This window comes from Otolemur garnettii, unplaced genomic scaffold, assembly GCF_000181295.1.
Source record: "Otolemur garnettii isolate 467f Iridium unplaced genomic scaffold, OtoGar3 scaffold00143, whole genome shotgun sequence".
NCBI lineage: Eukaryota > Metazoa > Chordata > Mammalia > Primates > Galagidae > Otolemur > Otolemur garnettii.
Window position 1 is genome coordinate 2,923,335 of NW_003852538.1, and position 16,110 is coordinate 2,939,444.

General features: G+C 36.5%; 1 protein-coding gene across 1 annotated transcript in view; it reads left to right on the forward strand.

The window, feature by feature from the left end:
• Nucleotides 1–11,106, forward strand: part of TRHDE (thyrotropin releasing hormone degrading enzyme) — a 422,821-nt gene extending 411,715 nt beyond the window's left edge. The window contains exons 15-18 of the mRNA XM_012810852.2: nt 395–562; nt 1,088–1,228; nt 5,689–5,770; nt 10,794–11,106. Of these exons, the coding sequence (XP_012666306.1) occupies nt 395–562; nt 1,088–1,228; nt 5,689–5,770; nt 10,794–10,937 (535 nt within the window). The 3' untranslated portion in view covers nt 10,938–11,106. The remainder of the gene's footprint in view (nt 1–394; nt 563–1,087; nt 1,229–5,688; nt 5,771–10,793) is intronic.
• Nucleotides 11,107–16,110: the final 5,004 nt, after the last annotated feature.

Sequence of the window (16,110 nt, forward strand, 5' to 3'; positions counted from 1 at the left end):
TTTAAAAAATAAAATGAAATAAAAAATAAAAATTTTACTGTTTTTATTGGTTCTTAAAGCCTTTATCTTACTGTTTTTATTTAAATGCAGTCTTTCAAGAGTGGCAATGAAAATTATAATCAAAACAACCCTTGAATAAAAGAAATTATTTTACTTATGCCATCAACCATATGTTTTTCTGTTTGTTTGTTTTGCCTGCCTTTATTTATTTATTGTTTTAAGGTCAACCATATTTTTGAATATTATTACTGTAAGGTATCTTTCTCTGACAGGTAAAATCTAATTAGCAAAGTTATCTTTTTAAAAACTGACTGTAGTAAAGCAACGTCTGTCTTTATTTTCAATACTATGAAGTTTTTAATTAACAGAAAACCACCATGGGTTGCTTCTTTAGAATACCACTAAATGTTAGAGACATCGTCTACTGTACAGGAGTGTCACTACTGGATGAGGATGTCTGGGAATTCATATGGATGAAATTCCACTCTACCACAGCAGTTTCTGAGAAGAAAATATTACTGGAAGCCTTAACTTGCAGTGATGACAGAAATTTATTAAATAGGTAGGTCAATTCATTTTTAAAATTTATTCTGTGTAATTAAAATATTCTCTGTTAATTCAAACTGCTCTGAAGTTGCTTTTATTTTCCTGATCATATGTTGGTTATCCTAAAATGTATCTCTAAAGACAAGGAAGACTGCCGTGGAACATGACTAAAGCTACCTGAGCGATTATATCTTTTTAATAAGTTATTTTTTGTAAGCTATACACATGTGTAAAAAAACATTTTATTTTAAGAGGAAGTGTTTACTATAGAGAATTGTAAAAGAGAATTTGCATCATCAAATAAGAATTACAATTTTTCCATTCACAAGACTTTTTGGAATTGAGTTAATGGATTTAATTAAAATGAGTTTGATCTTGCTTCTTTCATAAACAGAAATTTGTTCTAACAAATTTATATTAGTAAAGTTTGCATTGTGTTACTCTTCTGAAGAATAAGACAAACTAGATCATATAATTTTATAAGATTATAAAAATGTTTTAGTATTAGGCTAAAAATGTCTCCATGATTTTATCTTTGTAGACTTCTAAATCTGTCTCTGAATTCGGAGGTGGTGCTAGATCAAGATGCAATTGATGTCATAATCCATGTAGCTCGAAATCCACATGGTCGAGACCTTGCTTGGAAGTTTTTCAGAGATAAATGGAAGATATTAAATACCAGGTAGAAATAATAATTCAATCATTTATACTTGAATTAGTAAGTTCAAGCTGACATGAAAGAAATAAAGGCCCAAGTTTTATGTTACAGATAAGTTCCGTATAATAGGATTAGACATTAAAATATTCAACCAATATGGGTATTGGCGTGCTTATAAAACCCAGAATTATTTTAATGATTCTATAATATTATTCGTATATTAAAGATTGATTTTCTTACTAATTGTGTGTAGAAACATGGGAATTGCAAAAGGTTTAGCCATACAACTTTTCTGGAGAATGCATCAAACTGTCCAAAGTTGAAGAAATCATACCCTAAAACTCTGTGTATCTTTGACATGTTATAGAAAAAATAATTTATAAATCAGATATAATGATATTATAACACAAAAACTTTACTTCTGTAGTATTGCCATAAGTTTTCTTTAAACATGAACATCCATCATAAAATGCCTGAAGTAGGTCTGGCTCAGTAGCATACACTTGTAATCCTAGAAATCTGGGAGGCCAAGGTGGGAGGATCCCTTGAGCTCAAGACCCACAGGATTTAGACCAGCCTGTGCAAAAACAAAACCCCGTTTCAACTAAAACTAGCTGGGCATTGTGGTGGGCACCTATAGTCCCAGCTACATAGTAGGGTGAGGCAAAAGGATCTCCTGAGCATAGGAGTCTGAAGTTGCTGTGAGCTATGATGTCACAACACTGTCTAGGGCAACAGAGTGAGACTCTGTCTCAAAAAAAATAAAAAAAAGAAAACCCTAAAACAAAACTGTGATGTAGAGAAGGAACATTAATCATTTGAGTCTATGTAGGATTCCAGGTGCAGTAAAATTTATTCCCAGGACATCTTGTTTCATGGTAAGAATCCTTTAGCCTCAATTTTAGAAAATATTCATTATGTATTTAAATATATTATAATACATGCTAATTTATTATTCTGATCATCTCTATGGTCTTTGAAAATTAAATTTATTATAGAGCATGTGGATGCTTTATGTTTTTCCCTGACTTAAATATTCCCAGATAGTAAACAGACCTATGGTTATTTCTCTTAAAAGCTGATATATAAACATTATTATTTTAAACATACCTTTATCAGTTGCCCTGGTATAATGAGTTTAATTGAAATGGACCTATCATATTAAGATGATATGATATTATTTCTATCTATAGAAATATGCCTTAATATGATAGAAATATTGGTAGAAAGCACAGATATTCCTATGAAATTTGTTGACTTTTTTTTTATATTTTTAGTTCAGAACTTAGAATAATTGGAACATTAGAGCTTGTTTTGTTGTTATGGATATAATTGGGTGAATAGTCAGACATTTAAGGTAAAATTAATGTATACAAACATTTCCCTTAAAAAATATCAAATATCTCCCAATACACAGAGTTTCTTTAAGGTTTTGCAGTTCAGAGTTCAATGCGATGTGTGTACATTTATAGGCATATGTTGTTCATTGCTTACCAAAAATTGTTTGGTTCCTGGCATGCCGATTTTATCTAATGAGAGTATGATCTCCAACCATAGTAGAAAGATTGTTGTTTCCACCCATCTACCAATATGACAAGGTTTATGTTGAGACATAGGAGCGTCTTTGTCTGGTATTACTCCTGTCTCAATCTGTGAATGTTGCAGTTCATGGGGGCCCTTCCAAGGTTCTCTTTTCTCCCTGATTCTAATTGGAATCTGCTCTCATGGTTTCGGCCACTCTCAAATCCAGGTCTCTAACTCAGACATCTCACCTAAGCGTGACCCTGTGATAGATAACTGTCCACGGAGGTCCCCTTCTGGAGTGTGCATGCAAAACTAAATCTGTGATTTTACCCCTAACCCTTACAGTGATTTGAGCAATCAATCACTCAAACCAAATTCTGGGAAGTCTACACAGTCTTCCCTCTTACCCTGGCTAGATAGACTATAATAGTTAGGCTTGAGGTCTTGGCAGTTTAGCAGTTCCTAAGTGTTTCTTGAATTCTTCTCACTTTTCCTCTGCCCCTTCTAGTGCAGGTTCTCACTTCCTGCCAGTACTTGGCAGTAGCCTTCTGACTCTCTGCTCTGTAATTATACTTCCACTGTACAGTACACATCAGCCTCTTCCCTTTCTCCCTGGAATCTTTCTGAAAGGCAAATGTGTTTTCCTTGTAAAACTTTCAGTGGTTCTATGCCACACTTGTGAGTTCCTTGATATAGTGTCTGCATAAGTCCCCTGCCTTCTGTTTCCATCCCCTGCCTCACAATCTATGCCCTCTTGACACTGACTACTTATATTTGCACACTCCACACTGTTTCATACCCCCTTGCCTTTATTTATGTTGGTCTTTTGCCTAAAATTACTTTCTTTCCTGTTGCTCAGAACCACTCCACACTCAGTCTAGACAACAGCAGCTCCTGGAAGCCATCTCAAGACCCCACAGCTGGCTTGGTGCCTGTGGCTCAAGTGGCTAAGGCGCCAGCCACATACACCTAAGGTGGCGGGTTCAAATCCAGCCCGGGCCCGCCAAACAACAATGATGGCTGCAACCAAAAAATAGCCAGGCATTGTGCTGGGCACCTGTGGTCCCAGCTACCTGGGAGGCTGAGGCAAGAAACTCACTTGAGCCCAGGAGTTGGAGGTTGCTGTAAGCTGTGATGCCATGGCACTCTGCCCAGGGTGACAGCTTAAGGCTCTGTCTCAAAAAAAAAAAAAAGAGCCCACAGCTAAAGAGACCTTCTGAGCACTGTGTATACTTTTATCAACACTGCATTTAGTCACATTAACTGTAAATTATCTGTTTATATGTCTATCTTTTCAATTAGACAGTATAATACCTTCCAGGAAGGGATTGCGTATTCATCTTCATGTGACAGTATAAGTAGAAACAACTGCCACCCTCTTAAAAAAGAATTACTTTTTTCTAGATAGTAGGCCACTTTGTAACTACATATGATGTCTGATAAGTTCACAGAAAAAGTGCTATATACTTCATTGCTAAATATCACCACGGTCACTTTCGAAGTACTCCCCCTGGGAAGCTATGCACCATCTAGTGCCTAGTCTAGGCTTCAAAGCGCTTTTGGAGTTCTTTTTCTGGAATGACCATCAGAGCTGTTGTCAAAAGGCTCACAAAACCACACAGCAACAATAATGAACGCCACTGAGCAAGACCCCGAGTGTCAATGTGAGCACAGCTGAGAGAGGCTGATACGTCAAGGCTATGAAACCTACTGAGTTCTCCACACAGCACAGCCAGCATAAGCACACGGTACATGTTTGCAGACTTAATTGTCAGACTCTGTAAAATGACAGCTGGCGGTCATTCTAGAAAAGGAGCACCAAAACTGCTTTGAAGGGGAGACTAAACTGGCTTTGGTGCGTAGCTTCCAGGGGGCCTAATTCAAAGGCGACCACAGGATATTCTCAGTGAGGTGTGCAGCAATTTTTCTAGGCTGAGTTCACAAACTTAATTTTCACAACTCACACTGATTACTCACAATCATTTATATTTTTATTGAATACTTGTTTGTTTGCTATTACTTAGTTAATTTTTGTCCCATGAAACAGTTAAATGTTAGATTGATAACAAATCACAGTGGTCCCCCAGGACAGTCCCCTTATTTCATAGATAAGAAAACAAAATTCTTCAGAAGGTAAATTACTTAAGATCCCACAAGTTAGTGAAACCTCTCATAAAAGTGTCTGGATCTTTGCTTCTAAAGATCCAGAATCTTATTTTGATGTACTTATCTCAGTTCTAAGCGTATGGTAGCCTGTGATAGTTTATCCTTACCATAGTAGCAAAAATCAGTAAAATGAGAATTCTTTCCAACTCACTTGGCACAAATTATTCCTTGCCTGTATTAAAAGTCAAGTAACTGTGTATGTGGCACACAAACAAACTCAAATGAACAAATATGTATTTTATTTCAATACCCACATGAACAAAATAGCTAATATTTTGGGTAGAATTTTTGAGAAATTTGGCTCAGTTTCTAGGAATGAGATAGGAAAATGAAAATGTCAGTTATGCCTGAGGGGACCAAAGGTCGGGTGTGACATACTGACAATGCCCGGGTCCGTCTCACAGTCCTTTCTTTGGTTGTGATCCCTTTCCTTAACAGTGAACCAGGTTACTTTATAGTTGAAAATTTTTTAATATTTATTTTTCACAGTTTTGGCTCAGAAATTTGCTAGTAGCTTCTAAATTTGATGTTAGAGACCCTTCTTTATAAAAAATTACTACAACTTAGACTTCTCTGAACCACTAAGAACCAGGACAAGTGACATCTCATGGTATCCCATTGTCATACCTCTCTTCACCCCTATAATTCCCTAAAGAAAACTGCCTTGAAAGCTCAAAGATCTGTCAACTTCTGACAGATGGAATCTTTGAAAAAAAACTCTAAGAACTCTTTATAGTAATATTTGGTTTAAATTACTACCTGTATTAACAGTAGGACTTTTCTTATCTTCTAAGGTATGGAGAAGCATTATTTATGAATTCCAAACTAATAAGTGGAGTCACAGAATTTCTTAATACTGAAGGTGAACTCAAAGAGGTAAATATTTTAAGATGAACTCTAATCCTTTTCTTTTATAAGCATACGGAATTATTTCTTTCCAGCAGATTCACATCCATCCCTTTTAGACACACACATCCATACACAATGCATCCTCGTATTGAAGACTTAACTCAACTCATTATTTGCATAGATATTTCTAACCTATCAAACATTGAGTGCTTGCAGAAAGTAATTGAATGTAATAATTTTCAAATCTGGAGATACAAAATTCATTTTAGAAATCATTGAGCCAGTCACCCTCTCTTCAAATAATTCTATGAATCTAGTTTAGAATTCACTCAACACCATACGCATCCCATCCATGACTCAGGACGTGTATTTATATGAATAACTGAGGTTGGTGCTGCAGTCCAGAACGTGAGTGTTGCTGCTTTATGCTTAGTCCTAAAGTGGATGGCCGGATATAATGGTAATGCTCTATGCTATCTAGCTTGTAAAATGAAACAAATTCTTATGCATAAAGGGAGCATATGTAGCCATACATATTGATATTAATGTTATAGTTTGTTTCAAAACTCTGCTTGGTACAATCACAATGGAATTTCATTCATGAAAATAACCCTGGTTTTTTAAAGGAATATTATTGAGTATGGGACATTTCCTTTTTACGTTACTTTAGGTTTATTTTTCTGGAAATTTAAACCAGCTAGGTTTGGGGGTTAGTGCTGTTCTTTAGTTTGTTTTACCATTAACTCACATCGCTGAGATATGATGGATGAGGAATAGGGAAGGGCAAGTAGGCAGGAAAGAAGAACAAGCCACGGCTGCTTTAGTTTATTACAGCGAGTCGGGCTTCACGTAGCTATTGCCTTTTCCTCTGCTGCTCTTTTCCATTATAAAATACAGCTGATATTTGGCTTTGAGAATCATGCCTTGTTCAGTTTTCACTGACAGAACGCCTTATGCTGCGACCCAGAGATAATCCCAGTGAACAGCGTTCACCTAGCAGCATCTACCCTGGCGCCATCCTTAATGTCTTCTAAGAGCTCTCTGTTTCCTATGATCATCCCCCCTGCACTAACTTGGATTCTTTCACACAAGAGCTAAGCTAAGCTAAGTCTCTGATTGTAGTGATTTGAAATTCAGCTTTTATCCCTGCTCTGTGCGTTCCCAACCCTAAAGGATTTAGGTTTGAAAGCCCCAGAACACTTTTTATTCTATTCTATTAATAAAGGAAGCTAGATGGAAAGGACTTTTTTTCATATCCATAGGAAAGAGAAAGTAAGAGCAATTAAATTAATGATTCCTTCCAATTTTCTCTGTATTTAAATGAAGTACTTTTAATTTCATAATTTTACCTACAATAATCTGAGAATGAAAGACTTCAGTCCAAACCTGTGCAGCCGCTGAGCTGAACAGAGAAGGAAGTCTCCCCCTTCCTTCCCTCCCCGCTTCCCTTGTTTTTGCTCCCTTCATCCTCCCCTCCCTCCCCTCCTCCCCACCTCTTTCCTGTTGCCTCTCCATTCCCCCTTCTTCCCTCTTTCCTCTCTGTCTGTCTTTCATATTTTCCTTGATTTAGTAATACCCAGGCCATGGGGGAAAAAATCTTTTAAATGACATTTGGTTGATTTTATCACACAATGACCATTTTGTCTAACATATTTCACTTAAACATTTAATTTTTACACGTTATTTAACTGCTATTTTGGATGTTCCAAGGTGTGCCTAGCATGACAGGTGCAATTCCAAAACTAAAACTCAATTGTGCCTTTTACTGTCTTGTCTGCAAAGCAGCCAACTTCACAGGGCAGACCCTCGGTGGAATGAGTGGTGAATTCCTTCACTAAGAGTTCCTTGCTCTGACTGTGGTTTTTAACAGTGGCTGCCTGGAGCTTTTTGATACTCTCATCATCTAATCATTGCCTATAGGGCTGAGGAGCAACTCTTGTCTGGTGGGGGGACTTCGGTTTGTGTTGACAATAACTTCCTTTTCTTAAAAAGCACGGGCTAAGAAGCATTCATTATCATTCTCCCGTAACTCATGAGCCCCGTAAGTAGAAAATCCAATGTTTTTCCTTTAAATAGGCCATATTCTCATCTCTAAAGGTGTATGGATCAAAGGGGAATCAACATCTTTATGAATACTGAAAACTTCTTTGAGAGTGCCCCCTTTAGGTGCACTTAGTAGAGACATTTCCATATGCTCCATGGGCCCTTCCCCAAGACTACATTCTGGAACCTGAAATGGGGATTTCCTTTCATTACGTGGCTCACGAAATTTGAACAATTTTTTTCTCCATGAGGCATCAACCACTTCCTCAGTTTTAAACTAATGGAGCACAATCTCTTGAGACCTCAGAGGGCCAGAGCCATTTTCCACACTAATGTCCATTAACCAATCCTTTTACACACCCACTTTCCTGTCTCTTATGCCTGTTGTATAGCACTGTTGTAGAAGAACAAAGATTCTGTACATCACAGACATCCTGTGTGCTGTCAATATGAAGATATTAGCCTCAAAATAGGGCAATAGCCAATTCTATTCATTTACATACTTACTAAGAGTATATTATGTTTTGCAATTTACTCTAAAAAATTAATTTTATGATACTGGGGTCTAGGGTACAATGAATAAGAGGTTTTTTTAAGTACTGAAATACTTTACATAGAGAAATTAACAGACAGGTCTAGAAGTTTTTTGACAAGATGTTCAAGTAGCACAAAGACAGTCATCTCACTAAATGTTATTTTGTAAAAGCATCTAACTTGCAACGTTTAAAAATAAAAGCATAACATCGGGTAAATACTTAGGAAAGCAATAAAAAAGTAATTTATGGACGCGGAAAAACCTACCAAAGAGCTGAATAATTAAGCAAACGGGAATGCCGAGCGCTCCCCCCCGCTCCCCCAGCCCAGGCCTGCACGGAGGGGCTCTGCAGGGCGCTGCGAGCGCACTCCGAGGCCTGCAACGGCTGCCCGGACCACATGCTCGCCATTAGGGCTGCGGAGGAATCCAGCCATCAGATCAATTTATGGCAACTGTGGAAAGCCGGCCAGATGTGTTCTGATGGATAAGCTCCTCTTAAGATGCATCTGAGTCACCTCAGGCTCTCTGAGCTCATGAGGAAAGTATTTAGTGCACTTAAATAGTGATTTAAGAAATGAATCTCTAGAGACCTAGCAGTTACATTTTTTATTGAGAATTCTCTTGCAGGATAATCTGACCTACTATCTCCTTGTGTCAATAACACATTCGTATTTAAATCATTTGCCTTTAAGGAGGACTTGAGTGTTCAGGCCGGCTGGCTGGCTCCCTCGGGGAGAGGCCAGAGGCTGCGCAGGGGTCGCGCTGCCCAGGGCCGCTCCACCCTGCCTGGTCTGCGCAGTGCTGCTTGGAAGGAGCGGGTAGAGCAGAGGATGCCTTGCAAGGAGTAGATATAATCTGTTTTTCTGAATGACATATAATATTAAATAATGACATTGTAATGTTATATTTTTATAATAAAACACACCACAAAATTCAAGACAGACGAAAATGCATTATTTCCTGCTTTAAAGATACAAAAAGCCTAAACATCAGTAGGACTTCAGAGAGGGCCATTGCCACTTTCCCACGCTAATGTCCAGTAACCGATCCTTTTACACACCCATTTTCCTGCCTCTTATAGCTAATGTCTAGAATAAGGTATGAACACCAGTATGTTATTGTGTCAATGAGCAAAGTTTACAGCCGTAATGGATGGACACGTGTGCGGGTCTCGTGTTGCCGGGCATCTGTGGCACGGTGCCTGGACTAGTGGAGACAGGAAATGCCCGGCTTTTCCCTTCCTGTTTCCTTAACACGTACACATTTGATCAAATGTCAAATCAGTTTTACGGGCAGCACAGGTAATTGTTTGTTGTGGATTGGCTATTTTACACATCAGCTATAAAGGCACAGTGACTTTTGAAGTGTTGTAACAGCCGCAGCCCTGAGATGCGGTTACCCACGGCTAATGCTGCCGGGCAAAGGCTTCGCAGGAGAGTGCAGGGTACACTTTGCGAAAACCCGTCAGGGTCATGTCATCAAAGTCACACTAGCATAAGCAAACCAAGCTACCTTTGGACTCACTTCTAAATTCAGAAGGTATAATTAGCTACATTTTCCACCGCACCCCCACCCCCCCCCCCCCTGTCCCTGAGCCCGTCTGAACAGCGGCTTTCCCCGCCTGCCTCGCGTCTGCTGGGGCATCACAGCCTCCCTAAGGACGAGGCATCACGACTCTGCCTTGCAAGCTGATTTTTCACATTTGTCTATTAGCATTATAATTGGTGATTCCCTGCCACTTTCTTAAGACATGACTAACATAAAAGAAAAACTGCCCGTGTTTAATCATAAAGTAAACTCTGAGTTCCCAGAGTATGTGAACTCTCGGAATAAAATCTTGTATATCAATAGGAACAATGACAAACATTTAAAAACACACATACTAAAATTCTCTAGCTAAATGGCACCAGATTCTTCCTTCATTTTTTTCTAAGTCTAGTTACTCAGGTGATTGCAATGTCATTAATTATCCAGTCACTTTTTTCTCCACCACCCAATAACTGTGGTAACCCTTTGACATTAGAGAGTGTCATGCCCTATACCACTTATTTGGACAATACGAGGAATAATCTAATCTCTACAAACAAAAACTGAATATCTCGTTTGTAAGGTTATTTCATACATTGTCTATGCCTTACATCAGAACCAGTCTTTGCCACAGTCCCATCAACGTATTTTGAAAGGATAAATATGTCTGTCTTAATATCTGTTCATGAAACATGAAGCTAGATTTGGAGCTATTTAAGGTGTAATGTCCCTTATTTTTTCCTTTCTATTCCAAAATCTATCACATCACACCTAATTGACACAATCTGTTACATTTCATTTCATTACCAAGTTCATTCCATAAAATTGAATACACCTTCTGCAGTGGTTTTGAACTTTGTTTTAAACAGATTCTCACTCATATATGTTGGACCTGAATTTGTTTTGAGACGTGCAGATTCACCATTTAAACCTTCTGGTTTTCAGCTAAGGAGCTTCATGAAGAGCTATGACGGTGTGGCCGCTGCCTCCTTCTCTCGGGCCGTGGAGACTGTGGAAGCCAACGTGCGCTGGAAAATGCTGTATCAAGATGAGCTTTTCCAGTGGTTAGGAAAAGCTCTGAGACATTAGCATGTGTCTCTTACAAACAATTCAATTCAGAATTTTGAGAGAAGACCTGCTTTATGTGGAATGAGGAAAATGTTTTACATGGAAAATGGCCAAATTTTCAGTGTTAACATGTGGGAGGAATTTTCTTTCTTTCTTTCTTTCTTTTTTTTTTTTTTTTTTTTTGGTTTTGAGAGATGTGTTTTGTTGCATTCATTCTGTTTTGTTTCTCTATTGGGTGTTCTTCTCTAAGAACTCTTGCAAAAAGCTAAACTGTCCGTGAGCGCTTCAGCCGTATACTCCCTGCCATACGGGATCGGCTGGGAGAGTGATGCATGTCCACGTTCAGTCCTTTGGAAAAACATATTCAGAATATTCTGTGCATGGATGCACGGTCCTGCCTGTGTTTCAGCATGCTTGTTTAAAATGTCCAATGTTGTATGTGAGTATATGTTACACCCAGGACGGTCATTATGCAAAGCACAAAAATTTTATATGACAATCAGTATTGCAATGGAAGAAAGACTGAAAGGGGAATCAGTCTTGGCAACGTGAGAGGTAAGGTAGCTCTTTAAGTGATCACTGTCACTGAGTTCAGCACTTGGATGGTCTGGCGATGGTTAACGTGTTGCCACTCCTTTTCCTCGAGCTGAAGCTGGGTATCCATGTAAACAGGTGTATGGATAGTGTATGCAGATGTACATGTACCAAGGGAAGCCCTGTGTGTATAGAGTGTGTTGCACACGTGCAAAGAATCGCTTCAGATCAAAGAAAATTTATCTTTTTTTATAAACGTATGAACACTTGAAAAAAGCTTAAAAGAATTTATCTCAGTTCTCAACTGTTGTGAATTTTCTATCTACTTCTTGAGTATTGGTCTCTTCTAGTACATGAAGATGAATTCAGACAAACCCCATGTGTGAACGGACCACCCTTCTGGTTCTCCTAAGGAGAATCCTTGCATATAGATTGTGTTATCATTTTTGGTCCAACTTTCTATTGCATGAAATAATTGTGTAAACTTCTAATGATCAGTGCTGAGAAAGTGTTTATTTTCCCTTTGTTTTCCCATCTTACTTTGGGTAGTCCAAAGAGTTACGAATTCTCTATGTATTGGTCTTTCTGTGTTGCTCTAGTCCTCAATTTAGCAGCCATACCTCAACTTGGAATTTTAGCATTTAGTGACCCTTGATGATAGTTGTGCCATCCTTTAAGATGAAAAATTACTTTACTTGTGCTCATGTACAGAGCTTTTCTTTAGGAATTGGCACCTCTACCCTACCTGAGAATTCTGAACAGCCATTTTCATAGCTGTGCGTTGGGTAACAGAAATGTTTTTAAATGGTATTCTCACCCAGTAGGCCAGCTCTTCACACATGGCTTAAATGAATTAAAGTTAATATGTTTTAAGTTTACCATCATAAATTATCAATACAACTACTCTACACAAGCCAAATGTTTGTGGAACAATTCCTATCTTCCTGAGGTTTTCCATTTTCCCAAATCTTGCTATTCACTGAAACAACCGTATTCTAACACTAATAGTCATTGAATGCTGAAAAATAGAGATTTTAGAAACTGGAGCCATAGAATTATTTTAAATTGTAGAAAAGGGGCACAATTTCCTAATCCATAGAATAAGTACCACCTAAAATTGAATTTTATCATTTAAGTAATTAAACGCCCGAATTAAAGACCTGAATTTTTCAGCACTTCATTCAATTAGAATGCATTAATTTTAAATATTCTGTGTGGTGTTACTAAGATGCAGTGCTTAACATAAAATCTAAAAGTTATCCCACCTATCAGAAGGGATAAAAACCACGTCAATACATCACATTTATGAAATCCTTGATTAAAGGGAAAGGTTCTGAAAGTTCATCACAGTAGTAAATATCACGCCTCTGGGCAGGTGCCAAACGTGCTTTATTACCACCGAAGTCACACAATAGGAAAGATAAAACGTTAGAGGTACGTGTCTTGTTTTGTGTCATGAATTACTGAAAATCTTTAGTAATTGTGGCTTTTTTTTTGAAGAAAATTACCATTTCTAGATTTGAGTTAGAAACAGTTTTAGAGCTCACTTTTCCTCCCCACTGTTAATAATTGTAATCCTCTGTGAGTATCTTAGTGGCCTTGAGCAACTAGTTTAGCTACAATATCAAATCCTAAGTATATAATTATGTGCAATGTTCAATACCTCATATAATATTTGTTCAAAAGTATAGTGATATCGATGACATTGAGATGACATTTTTGTTCTTCATATTTTTAAGTAAATTTATTCTTTCCAATGTTGAAATTACCTTTAACATTTTTTAGTTGTTGAAATAAGTAATATTTTCAAATAATAAAATAACCAATGATATCTCTTGGAATCTTCTGTAAAATGTAGTTATAAAATTCTATTTTCTACTTAGAGTTTTTAATATTTTCTCTTTTCTTTGTCTGTTTGTATGCATGAAATAACAAATTGTTGGAAACGTCCGACATGCAGTCATAAAAATGTAGAATCCCAATATTTGTACAAAAGCAAAACTTGGATTCGATTAGAAAAGAATCCTTTATTTACCACACTGGGTATTAAAACATCTCCAGGTAACTTGTAAATAAAAAAGTTTCCCCATTTTTACAAACTTTCCTTAAAACCTTCTTATAATCTTTGAAGTTTTTAAAATCTGTAATCTCAACCTTTAATGCTAAGCCTTTAGGTTACAATCTTTAGATAGCGTTTACAATGCTAGGTCTGGTATTTAGTTTTAGTGGTACATAATTTAGCTGGGCCTTAAACTCACGTTGGTTTTTGTTGTTTCTAGGAAAATTATATCACAGGACTCAGATTTTTCTCATAGTATGATTTGTAAATGTCATAATTATAATATCTTACAAAGTTATTAAAGTTATGCCATGCATTTATAAAGTGTATTTCATTTTCAGAAAACTTTTACATATTTTATTTGACTAATCACAAAAATAAAGTAAATGTGTTTGTGGAAGGTGAAGATGAATAAAACCCTAAGGAATTTGCATCACGAGAGATGATGAAAAAAAAACATTAAGGAATAATGGATGGGTCAGAATAAGGACAACATGAAGCATAATTATGCAGCACAGAGAGGAAATGAATCATTTTTAAATATAGATAATATTATGCAACTATTTTTATACACTAGTTCCCAAAACTTTTTTGGTATCTAGTATAATTTTCATTGTTTTATTTCACAGCAATTTCTGTAGTTGTATTTTACAGAAATATATATATATATAAAAGAAAAATTTTGAAATTATAATCAAATCATGTAGTTTAAACTATAAGAATTGGAATATAATTTATCCTTAAGAAAAGCTGTTTGATCCATTTAGTAGTATCAGTGACTTGCAGGAAAACTGTGTAGTCTACTCATGAAAAAAATAAAGCAAGTTTTCTAAAATGGTTTTAGCATACTATTTGTATATTTACAATGTATTGATTTTAAGTTAATTATATATATTTTTAAAACAGATCCAGTGATATTTATCCTAGGCAATAATTTATTTGTTCAAATTTATTTGTTCAGTACATGTAAACTTGTAAATTTTAGAATTCCAAATTTTAATTATAGAAGAGTAGCCTTAGTTCAATTGCTTTGAATTAATGAGGAATATTTTTAAACGTGAAATATTTTGTTTAATATGACATAGTTTCAGGAAAACTCTAAAAATGTACTCTTATAGTTTTTATTTTAGATTTCATTTGTTTAGTAAAGTAAGTTTTAAACCTCTTAAATATTTAATAAAAGCAGTTGTTAAAGATATATGTTCTAATGTTAAATATTCCACATATGAGCCATGGCATGCGTTTTATTTTTAAGATGTGCTTTTCATAAACTGCTCCTACTAGTGGACAGTATGATTTTATCCCGGACTTTGAAAACATAGACTTGACTGGCTTTGTCTGGGATATTTAGAACCGTAAAGAAGGGAACTTGGGAAGTATTATCTCTGGATGTGCTTCACGTGTTAATGCACTAAGAAAAATGAAAAACAGAACGGCTACTTTATTTTATTCCCCGTTAAATTTTTTGTGTCATATTAATGTTAAATGAGTTAGGATCTAGCAAAGAATAAAAAAATTTGAATGTCTGCTAAATGCTAAGCAATTTATAGGTATCACGTCAATTAACAACCCTGTGAAATATCATTAGATCTAATTTATCAATGAATAGACTGAGGCTGCGTTCTTACCAGTTTACATAATTATTACTAATTAGTGGTATTAGCTGGGACTCAAAGCTTTACATGGCTCAAATTAGTCATTAGTCTGCCTCCAGCATGAATAAAGACTCTGCAGACTGGTCTATATACAAAAGATTTGAATATTTAGTCTGCTTCATCATCATCCTTGGGTCATTTGAAAGAAATGTTAATTATCGCCTTTTGGTTTCCCACTCATTTCTTAACACAGTTGCTTCCTGCATTCTGTAAAAGGTTTCCATTCAAATGCTTTACATTAGTGTGTTGTGTAGTGGGTTAGAAGCTGCCAACGAGTCATGACAAATAAGTGGGTAAAAAAGAGGATGGATTGCAGGACTTTTCACCGGTGGGCCACAAAGACAAGGTTAAAATTCTGTCTTTGCATGTGGAGAGGAAAAATTAGTCTAGCCAGACCTTGGCTTTTGCTTAGCAATGAGGTCAGTGAAGAATTTCTCTTTTTCTGCTTAGAACTGCAGATGGACAGCAATGGCTTAGTGCCCTTGAAGGTCCATCTTTAATGGACCTCCTCTGTATAGATACAAGCTAAGATAATGGCTTTGGCTCACCTCTGCACAGGCATACTTTCTTCTGATCATACTTTTTTTTAATGTCATGTAAGTGGATGAAAAAGTGAAACATTTTATAGAAAATATGACAGTGGAGTTAAGCACCTCTGTCTTGAATGTACAGTGCATTTATTTATTCAGGTTAATCACATAATAGCTACCCTTTTCATCCTTGCTGGGTTCATAGGATTGCACTTGCTCTTGTTCACAATTCTGTTCCCACCTCTACGTAACTGATGACCTACTGGGTGAGAACGTTCATTATAAAGTTTTTGTATTCATTTTCATTTAAAATAAGGTTATTAACTGCCATTTCTCAAGTACAAAATATTTTTTCAAAGGAATTTCTCCTCAGATGTATTCTACTTTTAAAAATATTGTATAATAGCAATTTCACA